The sequence below is a fragment of the Kryptolebias marmoratus genome, linkage group LG7 (assembly GCF_001649575.2).
Source record: "Kryptolebias marmoratus isolate JLee-2015 linkage group LG7, ASM164957v2, whole genome shotgun sequence".
NCBI classification, from domain to species: Eukaryota; Metazoa; Chordata; class Actinopteri; order Cyprinodontiformes; family Rivulidae; genus Kryptolebias; species Kryptolebias marmoratus.
The window spans coordinates 13028091-13039127 of NC_051436.1; the positions used below are offsets into that span (position 1 = coordinate 13028091).

The following is an 11037-nucleotide window of genomic DNA, read 5'->3' on the forward strand; positions in this document are numbered from 1 at the left end:
CATTAGCTCAGGTTTTTGTTTAACATTATGAACACCCATCCCCCCCCCTCACCCCCCATCCCCCTTGACAACTGCGACAACTCACAAGGTTTCTTTGTTGACAAAATCAATGGTCTCCGATCAAATTTCAGCCCTGAAACCAGCCGCTCTGATTACGTTACCTGTCCTGCTTTCTGCCTGAAAGCGTCCATATTTCCATGCAGGCTAAAAGAAAAAAAAACTAAAAACCCATCCATTTTCTTTACCCACTTCTCTTTTCCGGGTCGCAGGAAGCTGGTGCTTTTCTCCAGCGTTCACTGTGTGTTAATACACTGTTAATAACCCCAGATCGGTCAAATTTCTTCTTTTAATAAGGCATTAAACCCTGCTTTTAAGAACTTTATCATACTTTGTGATTGCAGAGCTTGTGGTTGAAATCAGTCGCTCCAAATGTTTAGCATTTCAGCTGTGATGAAACTGAAACTTGATTTATCTCCCTGGCTGAGAGGGTCAGGAACCACAAAAACCACCCCAGAGTATTTTAGTCCGGTGCATTAATAACATTTGGATTTTAACATCCTGTTTTTTTGTCCTTTTTTCAGTAGATAAACTGCGTGACCCAAGTCTTTCAGCCGAAAACACTGCTTTAAAAAACAAAACAATTAACCCCATAGACCTGTCGAAATCGAACCTGTCTGGGTTCGATTTCGACAACTTATAAAAGTTTACCCGTCCCATTGACTCATAATCAGCTCGCTCGTATCGCCACGCCTTCGGTTTCTTCGTTTCAGTGAAAATCCACTGAGCGACGATGATGAAGCGCTTTGCAGACTTTTGTGAATTTCCTTGTGAGGGGAAACCCGCCCGACTGCTTTCGGTTGCAACTAAAGGAACGACGTCCGACCTCACGACTGTTCCCTGAACGCATCGCTCGCTGGCATCTGGTTCGTTTGCTCTTTGGAGACAAACACTGGAGCATTCATTTGTGCCGTACAAGACACCAGCTGGTTGTTGGTCACCTGATTGTCCTCTATCCCCTCCTCCACCAAATAACATTTTGTCTAGATAAACCTAACCCTCCTTCAGGTCCATTTGAGAGGGAAAACGAGTCGTTCAGGTTATGTGTTATGAACCCAGCCCGTCATTTAGCCAATTATAAAACATAACAAAGGTCATAGTGACGTTTAGTTTGTGGATAAATAAAGGAAAAAATCCACCCTCTTGAGTTGACAATAAACAAACAGCAGTATCCAAAATGTGATGTTTGTGTTCAGAAAAGTGTGGAAATGCTCATATCGGACACAGCAATGCGTATTTGAGCTACTTTATTTCAGGCTGTTAATAAACTGCATCACTGATTCTGATATCAGCTGGGATAAACCAACGTTTTCCTCATTTCTGTTAGAGAAGAACGTTTTCGGCTAATCTGCTTTGTTTGGAACAAACCAGGTGGGATTTATTGCAGTGTAAGAAGTCCTTCGCTGGACTCATATCAAAAGTATGGATTTATTGTGGAGCCCTGGCATTATTCCTTATCTTTGACCTCCCTAAACGAGGCCAAACTTTGATAAAGTACATCATTAAAGCACTAGGTTTCCTTGAAATGCACATCCCTCGCCGCCTTTCATGCCAGAGTTTCGGGCGAAGAGAGAAACAGCCGAGCTGGTCGGACCTGGAAATATTATGCAAGACCTCGCGCAACAATCGCAAGATCTCGTCCTGAGTGTATACATCGGGTATGACGTTTTTTTGAATTTGCTAATCTGCGGCGGCCATCTTAAGCTGGGTCGACTCCAAAAGTCCATCCAGTGGTCACCTTGTGAGAGTTTCAACGAAATCCATCCAGTGGTTCATGAGATATTTTGCTAACAAGAGACAGACAGACAAGCAAACACACACAGGAAGTCGCACAGCTGTTTATGGCGGCTGGTGGGTTTTTTTTAGCTTTTGAAAATGCTAGCTTGTTTCAATTAATTCCAGTTTCTGCCGTCTGTTTTGTACGTGTTGCCTTCCAAAACACCATTAGCAACACAGAGAAATAAATTAACCTAAGGGGATACACTTTAATACATAAAACTTAAAAAACAAACAGAACCTCACAGAAATCTGCTAACAGCCATATTGCCAAGCTATGCTAACGCTAACAGATAGCATCTGTTTGAGCGGATTTGTTCCCTTGTCATAAACAGATTAATTAGCGTCTGCACTTTAATGGATAAATTAACTTATATTGTAGGTTGAGTGTTGGCACAAAACTCTTGACTGACAAGGAGCAGATTTATAAATCGTGGCCGTATTTTACTGTCGCAGAAAGATGAAGAAAGTGAGGCGCTGCGGTTGTAGCTGCTCCGGTAGCAACATTTATTTTTTATAACTTAAGACTCTGAAATAGACTTAAATTAAACTGAAATGAACTTAAATTGAAGATGAATTAATTATTTATTAATTAATGGGGCACACTTTCATATGTTAGAACCATTTCTGTTTGTTACGTTCAATAAGCGACAGCAGCCATCTTGGATCAGGTCGACTCCAAGTGTTCATCAGCTGCAGATGTTCCTCCAGGGACCAAAAAAAAAACATTATCACCCACCTCTCGCCTTTCATACGCATAGTTTTTCACTAAATCGTGTATTACAGATTATAATAATAGTAGCAGAAAAATAAAACTCATAATATATATAGACAGTTGTGACAGCTATCTGCTATTTATACGAGTCCTGATCACATGCAGTCAAAACAATGTGGAGCACGCTGGAGGAAGCATTCAGGTCTGCAGCGCGTGAAGAGGCCTGGGGAGGGTTATAAGGCGGGAGGGTGTGTTTGTGTGTGTGTGTGTGTGTGTGTGTGTGCTGAGAGAAAGCAGGCGTGCCCGTCCAACATGCTGCAGGGATAAGTGAAGCCTATTTAAAGTTCAGCCCCTGTGCTGTCAGAACGAGGCAGAGCTGCTGGGACTCCAACGCTCACAACACTCAGCTCGGGCTCAACCTTTTCCCTGCCTGTGCAGATAACACACCAGGTAGGTCATACAGCTTGGTTTGGTTTGGGTTGGTTTTTTTTAGGGTTTATAGTTTGGCGTGCAGGCTTCCTGAGTTCTGTGGGACTTACTTCTTAAACAGCTGAAGTGTGGAGTTGGTCCTTGTCAGAGTGGTGTGTGTGTGTGTGTGTGTGTGTGTAGAGGGGGGGTATTACTGATTATCTAACCCTGTGTGCTGCTCCTATTAAACAACAGGCTGTCAAACTTCATCCTTTCCACCTGAACGGCTCACAGATTATTCCGGCTAACTGTCTTTTAGTGTAATTTGGCAGCACTGACCGTGCATCTGTAGACTGCAGTTTACTCCTAAATCACCAAACATGAGGGCTACCCCCCACCACCACCACCACACACACACACACACCCTCCTGACAGCTCAGTGTGTAAACATAGACGCGTACGGTTTATTCGCGGGGAGATTACAGATCGGAGTAGATTATCTCGTCTGGTACAGATCTTCATTCAGCCTTCCTCCACCTCCTGACCGAGCTCCTCACACCCTCCCTCCCCCCTGAAAAACACACAAATAGAGCCTTAAAACAATAAAACATGTCGAGTTTGAGCCCCAAAGGCGGGGGTATCTGCAAGGTTGATTCAAGGAAGTGCCAAAAAAAAAAAAAGACATTGGTTTATTTGACTTCCTAACAAGAAGTAAGGAGCCGAGGAGGGAAGGGGAGCAGAAAACAAGGAGGGTGTGGCTAAAAGAACAGTAGTTATAAATCTGTAAGAAATAAGTCCTAAATCTTGAGGGTGCGCCCTTTATTGTCACTTAATCAGGGCTGTAAATACAGTTATGGGTCTATATTGGTGGGGCATGTTGGAGTTTAGGGGATTCAGAGCAAAAATTTTCCGTTGTACGTTTTAGCTCTCAAAAAACACTTTAAAAGCCGATTTATTTCTTACCAACGTGATTGAAAGTTAATTTAGTGGCATTTTGGTTGGGCAGAGACCCCTGGGCAGCTTTGTATATGTAGTGGTGCGGGGTTAGGGTTAGTTAGGTAAGGTGAAGTGCGGCTCTGTGGAAAAGTTTATGGATAATTAACATCTTATCTGCTGCAGATAGCTCTCTGAGCGAAATGGGGTTTGATTGTGACCAGGCCAACAAGCTGATGGCTAGTCTGCAAAGCTTTTGCGTTACCGTCAGTTTCCCAGCGAATGCTTTTTTAATATAGAACAGTGAGTTATTTGCAAGAGCAAATCATGGCAGCTGAAGCTACCTGTAGCACTTCCTGTGGGGAATATTAAGGACGTTCCTGATGCAAAAAATTTCACCTGATGGAAGAAGTTTATAAAAACAGCATTTGCATGAACCGCTGTGACCAGCACGTCTGTAGTAAACTGTTAGCTTCCTCGCTAACTATTAATTAGCTCGCTAAAGCTAGCCATTAGCCTTGGCCGGATGGAGACTTTTGCCATTTCCTCCCTGCTCCCGTCTGATAGAATAACTGTTTGACACAAAATCACTTCAACAATGATCAGACTATCCCTTTAAATACCACCTCTCCGAAGAGCTATCTGCAACAGGTGAGATATTAACTGTGCACACAACAGGGTCACTTCAAAAATGTTCAGAATATCACTTTAGTCTTCGCGTTGAGTCCAAAAAAAGCCTTCAGGAGAGCCAAACAGAGAGGAAATAAGGAAATCTCTCAGTCATTTGTAACAACAGCGTTAAGCTGCTCCTCTGAAGAGCCCTGCCTTCGTGCACGAACATGTCGTTAAAAAGATTTTTTTTAAAAAGAGGCACAAATCATGTCGTAAACCCTCTGGAGGGGATTGAGCAACCAGCTCCATCAGCGGAGTCGAGCTGCGTTCAAAGGAACCTGTCACGGTTAGCTGCTGCCTGCAGGCTGAGACCTCGAGGCTCGACCTGTGATGAGAAACAGAACTTTCTTTATTTCAGTTCGCAGCCTTGTGTTTTTCCCTCCGGGCGCTGTCCTGCCTTCCCCTCTTGTTGGTCAGCGTGTTTGCCATCTGAGGTTGTTTTTCCCCTCCAGACTCCCGGGTCTGCTGTGAGCTGCCAGAACCCCCTCCACCCCCCTCCACCCGCCTCCACCCTACCCAGTCAATCAGCAGAATTCCTCACCGCTGACCACGGCCTTCATATTGAGTGTTTGTGTGGAGAAAAGGCCTTGCCCGGACCGGGCCGCTCTTGCTTTTCTCTTTCCCTCTGAGCTCTCTCTGCAAATGGAGCCGGCCATAATGGATCCACTGTCTGCGACGAGGAGATAGAGTTTCAGAGCCACACCTGAGCCATGCACAGAAAAGGTGGTGGTGGTGGGGTGGGACATTAAATGGAAGGAAATCTAGGACAAACCGGGAGCTTTTCACAGCTCGACTGTTCAAACGCAGAGGCTAAGCTCCGGCCCTTAAAGTGGACCCACGTCTACCTTCCCTGGCATGCCTGGAAGGCGTCACAGCAGCAGCAGCTCGGTGAGAGTATGTGAGCTCTGTCACGTCTCCGATGGGAGCAGGGGAGGAGGAGGGAAAACAAGTAAATAACTTCAGCCACACTCACTGCCCCACTTCATGTCTGTCGCTCACAGTTCACTGTTTGCCATCAGATATTCAGATCTGTCCCCTTGTGATTTTTGAACAATGAGGCTCAGGGAGGGATTAACGGGTTGTTCCCCAAAGGAGGGGGATTCGGTTTCAGATTGAGCTGGGAGAGTCAGGAGGAAGCCTCCCACACTGAACGGCACAGTTTGTTTTCCCCAAAAAAAGCTGACATGCTGCTAAAAAAAGCTGGAAAAACATCAAATGTGTTTAAAGTTAGAGCTGCTTCTTTATTAGCGTCATCGTTCGAGCCCTGAAGATAACACGCATCTGTAAAATTCTTCCCACCTGTCTTAATTTAGAAACAGTGTCCTTCAAATGTTTGTGGTTATTAACACCCAGACCTTTTCTTTGTGTGCTCATTTGCATCCAGTTATAGCCCCTCCCACTTTTAAATTCCTAAACCATATAGCTCCTCCCACTTCTAGCCTCTACTACTTATAGCTCCTCCCATGTGTAGCTCCTCCCACTTCTAGCCTTTTGCTCTTATTTGAGTCGCCCTTTTGGTAATTTTATTGATTTATTTCTCGTTTTAAATCACAACCCTGAATAGTTTTTGTCTTTCATAAAAAAACCTTGCATTTTGCTCTTTTACCAGCTTGTAATTTTAATACTAGATGAGAATTGTACGTTTCAATTTAAAAGCAGAAGAAGGAAAGAAAAAAGGCACTGCATAATTTTCTAGGACTTTTGTCAACTTCTATCTGCAAAGTTTTGTCAGCTGCGAACTCTTTGGCTCCTGTCTCTCATTCTCATTCTCTGATTGGTCAGCTGTGTTCCGGTTGACCAGTCAGAGCAGATGGTGTGTTCTCTCAAGTCCTGTCTGCACTAGTAGGTTTTTTTCTGTTTTTGCTGTGTTTTACACATCCCATCCACATGTCAGTACTGTTTTTCATTGTTTAAAAAAAAAACAAAAAAAAACATTTTTCAAAGTGAACATTTTTTGGGGCCATGTGGACTCGTGTTAAAAAGCATTTTAGAAACATGAAGAAACCAGCCTTTATCATGATATCAGTCTATCACTTTGGGTCGTAGAAACCAAAACGACAAAGAAGCCGTTTCTGCAGACTCTTCTTCTTCTGTCTCACTTTATCCAGGTCCTGGCAACATTCAGCTGAGATTGTGTACAGAAATACTTAACAGCTGAAAAGAAATTGTGCCAAAAAATGGTATTGCTCTGGGAGAACCTTTAGCCAAGCTAAGGGCTGTTCACAGCCTTTTTAAATATGCAAAGTTTTTTTTTAATGTTTTAGCTTCGTGTCGGTGCAGAAATGGCATTTAAGGGAAACCTGAAACTGTGGTCTGTGTGTGTGGTCTCTCCAGAGTGAAAATAACTTATACCACCATTATTGCCTGGCTCACACGGAAAGATTTTAAAATTCTCAGCCGATTTTCAAAACCTTATTTCTAGCAAAACTGACAGCTTTACCACAGTCCTTTGGTTTTTCCCAAAGACATTTCAGTGGAAACCGCCAAGACCCAAAACCTGGCCTAGTCCCATTTCAGACGACCCATTTCCTAACCTGATTAGACTAAAATAAAATTTAAAAAAAAAGATTCCTCTCAAAGCAAATCCAGCTCGGTGCCGACTGTTCCTACATGTCGACTGTGTACTGTCCGTACGGATCGGAGTGGAACAGCGGCTCCCAAAGTTGGGGGTCGAGGACCCGCTGTAGGTCGTGAAACACCAACTGGAGGCTCGTTTTTAAAAATGGTTTCCAATGACGAAGAGGCAAAAACAGCGGCCATGAGTGTCTGAGACTTTTATTTTGTAGGTCAGAAGCTGAAAGGTTTTGAGAACTGCTGGTGTAAGACACAATAATAAACGTCTAGGACTTTACTTCCCAAGCTGGAGGACAGCTGGACAGGACGTGGACCTGTCTGCACGTTAGTCCTGACGTGTCCGACGAGTCGTACCTGCATGTGTGTTTGTGTGTGTGTGTGTGTGTGTAATCTGCAGCTGATTGTTAGAACAGGGTTGATCCGTTCCTCGGCTGATGACGCTCCTCTTCAGGATTAAGCGGGAGGACGGTGACGACGGCGCGGTGAACACTGGTTGGGTGGCAGGGTGTCCCGTCAGCCCGCAGTGAGCCGTCACGAAGTGCAGCGTCATAAACCCGTTACGCTGCGACCTGCGGCTTCAAATCCAGCGACAGGAACCTGTTGGAGTGTTGAGAACCTTAAGGTTCCTGCTTAATAAACGTGTGTTTCTGTGTTCTCCTCTGTCCTCAGGCCGCCCTGCCATGGGGGTCAAGATGCTGCAGTGCTTCCCTTTCTACCGACGCTGTAAAGAACGCTGCAAGAGCCGGCAGTGCCCCCCAGCACCAGGTGGGGAACTACACGAGCGCTTTAAAGACACAGTTCAGATCGATTAAAGTGGGGCTCTGTGTGAAGGGTCTGAACAATTAATGTTTCACCTGCTGTAGGTAGTTTTTTGAACAACTCAAGTTTGGAGAAATGGAGTTTAATCCTGACTAGGTTTTATTTTGCTACTGTTAGTCGTTAGCTGCTGAGCTAACAGCTAGTCTGAGCTAACGGCTAGCCTGAGCAGGGTTAGGACTAAAGTCGACTTCTGACGTCTTAAAACACCTCTAATCTAAAACATTTCATCGTGTTTCGTGCCAACGCTGTTTTATAATCCTTTAAAATGCCGTCGTTTTCTTATTACACGGTTATTTACATGAATTTGTGGTCATTTGCAAACCAAAATGGCGTCTGTTAGCCGTTGTGCTTCTGGTGCAGCCTGGAGCACTTCCAGCAGGAACATTTTTGACTAAATAACCATATTAACACACAGCTGACAGCAGGGTAAAAATAATGTTAAATACAGTTTGGATAAACCTAATAAGTTGGGTTTTTTTTTAGATAGGAGCTGCTTTAAATCAGCAAAAATCCACTTTAGCTCAACTGGAACGAGCTGTTAAGTGGCTGCTAAGCTAGTTAGCTGCTAGCTGCTAAGATAGCTAGCGTTGGCCAAATGAAAAACAAAATGAGCATAGGTTCTGTTACGTTTTGTACAAAATTATCACAGTAAATACATTCCTTCGGTTATTGATTTTTTAAGGGAGAGCTAAAAATTAAGCCTCGTTTATTGTTTCAAAGTTTTTTGTTGTAGTTACTGTGATTAGCTGAGAAATAGTGTCAGTTTCACATAATAGGGGTATTCACACAGACATTAGTAAGCGCAGCTAGCGACAGCAGCTAGCTGTAGCACTTCCTGCAGGAACATCTTCGTACTTCTGTTCGAATAATTGTGTAATGAGGAACTGATAGGAGTGTAAACAATTAAAAAATAGCATTCGTCTGAGTAGCGCTCCCCACTCGTTACGTCACCCGTACTCTTTGGTAAACGCTCGTAATCGTTCACGCGGCTAGCTAGTGATTCGTTTTCTATAAACAGCATGAACGGAGAGCGTTATTGCTTCCTGTCCCCCTCAGACTAGCCTTTAGCTCGTTGGAGCAGTCAGATTAAGCTGTTCCTCCAAACCGAGGCGGTTCAAAGAGCGATCCCCAACAGGTAAGATATTATCTGTGCCTAACCTTTTCCACAGAGCTCCACTTCCAAAAGGTCCAAACTGATGACGGCGCCTTAAACGTGGATGAGCGTCTGTTTGGCGTTCGTAGAAACCCTGATGGGAGCTTTAAACCTCTGTCTTTGTCCACCCAGTGCCCGTGGAGGAGATGAAGCCGCGGCTGTCCTCCACCACGTCCTGGGGCAGCGACAGCGACGGAGCGGGGAGCCTCAGCCGGGGCTCCCAGATCTACTTCTCCAGCAAGGCCAGGCTGTCCTTCAGGCACCAGCTGGACAGCAACATCAACGCGGTGGACGCCACCGACTGAGCGGAGCTCGGTGGACTGTGTGACTTTGGGGACGTTGGAGCGCCGCCTTCAGACCCCTGCCTCTCAGTCAGAGCTCCCGGTGGCCCGTCCAGGTGGACGAGGCAGAGGGAAACAGACTCTGAACAGAGCGGACAGGCTGACGAGAGGACAGGAAACAGTTGTTTACACCGTTCACTCTCAACAAGTGCATTACGTTTTGTTTTGTTTTTCTTCTTTGCTTTGTTTTCCACTTATTTTGACTTCATTTGCATCTTGGCTGATGTTAAATAGTCTGGAAGATAACCCTCACTGTGGTTTTATTTTTTTAAATCTTCATTGTTGACGTGATCACAAGAAGCTGAACCAACCAGATTCTGGATCATCCAACTAACTTGTTTCATGTTTTTAACACAAGTTGAAGCTAATCCTGAATTACTAAAAGAATCTGTCGTCTTTTATTAACGCCATAAAGGCAAATTAAACATGCAGAGATGTCGTGAAAAGGTTTCTTCGCTGCCGTTTTTTATCCGTTAAAGAATTCATCGCTAATCTGATCAAATGTGTTCACCGGTCATGGACTGACTTTTATAAACGTGTTCATAAGATGTGCAGAATGTCAAAAACATTTAAATTCTTAACTAACAAAAGAAAAACCCTGAATTTTCAAAAAGATGTCTCTTGTCCTGTGTTAATCACAAACGTGTTGCTTTGGGATTAGACACAAAATGACACCAGAATTTCCATTTAAGAAGCCCAAACTCACTTTTCTGGACTTTCAGTCATTCTTAAACAGCGATAGTTGTAATTCCTTGAAGGTGATTCTGTGGAAACAGTATCTTACCTGCTGCAGATAGCCTTTTAAAGATCTGAGCGGACTGACGCGCTAACAGCTAGTCCGAGTGAGGTCAAGACCCAAAGTTCATAGCGGTTTGTGCTAACGCTACTAGTTAGCATTAGTTTCACATTTCAGTTATTTGTAAATAGTGACAGCAGCAGCTAGCTGTAGCACTTCAGGCAGGAACACAACGATATTTTCTAGCGTGATGTGAAACTGCTGAAAATGTAAAGGTGCCTGTATGAAACACGACCACTTTTTGGAGATGGCAGCAGCCCACTTTGGTCCGACTAGCCATTAGCTCGTCGACACACCGAGGCTGTTCAAAGTATCCATGACAAGTAAGATACTCACTATCCAGAACCTCTCAACAGAACCCCACTGTGACAAAGACACGGATGATCTATCTTGTTCAAAATATTTATTAAAAAATATTCACAGGTAAAAAAAGCAGTCCGAAAACAAAGTCCGCGCGTGTGATGTCATCACTGCGCGCCCTAAGGTTTGGAGATGACTCCGTCTGGATACCGGTCCTTAAACCGCGCCACGACCTCAGGGTCCAGGAGGTGGATGCCGTCCAGCTGGTTGCCCAGAGTTATCCTGGGGGGGACGAGAAGGACGTTTGGAAAACATGAAGAGTTTTGAATCCAGATTTTGAGACGGAAGCGCGTTTGTTACCAGTTGGGCTGGACGTTGTGGGGTCGTCCAAAGAGCTCGATCTTCCGGGTGCCGGGCGACAGCCGCTCTATCATGCCGTAGATCTCGTCTGGTTTGTGACTGGTGGAGCGGACCTGAGTCAGAGGGCGGAAGG

General features: G+C 44.6%; 2 protein-coding genes across 2 annotated transcripts in view; one reads left to right on the plus strand and one right to left on the minus strand.

Moving 5' to 3' along the window:
* Nucleotides 1-2847: 2847 nt before the first annotated feature.
* Nucleotides 2848-10061, plus strand: si:ch211-237l4.6 (uncharacterized protein LOC446130 homolog). Its single transcript, XM_037976556.1, has 3 exons — nt 2848-2998; nt 7805-7900; nt 9240-10061. The coding sequence occupies exons 2-3, from the start codon at nt 7816-7818 to the stop codon at nt 9410-9412; spliced, it is 258 nt and encodes an 85-aa protein (XP_037832484.1). The 5' UTR covers nt 2848-2998; nt 7805-7815; the 3' UTR covers nt 9413-10061.
* Nucleotides 10062-10630: 569 nt separating this feature from the next.
* The window catches only part of mettl3 (methyltransferase like 3), a 6324-nt gene continuing 5917 nt past the window's right edge, over nt 10631-11037 (minus strand). The window contains exons 10-11 of the mRNA XM_017436131.3: nt 10905-11017; nt 10631-10826 (exon numbers count right to left, since the gene is read on the minus strand). Coding sequence (XP_017291620.1) covers nt 10724-10826; nt 10905-11017 — 216 coding nt within the window. The 3' untranslated portion in view covers nt 10631-10723. The remainder of the gene's footprint in view (nt 10827-10904; nt 11018-11037) is intronic.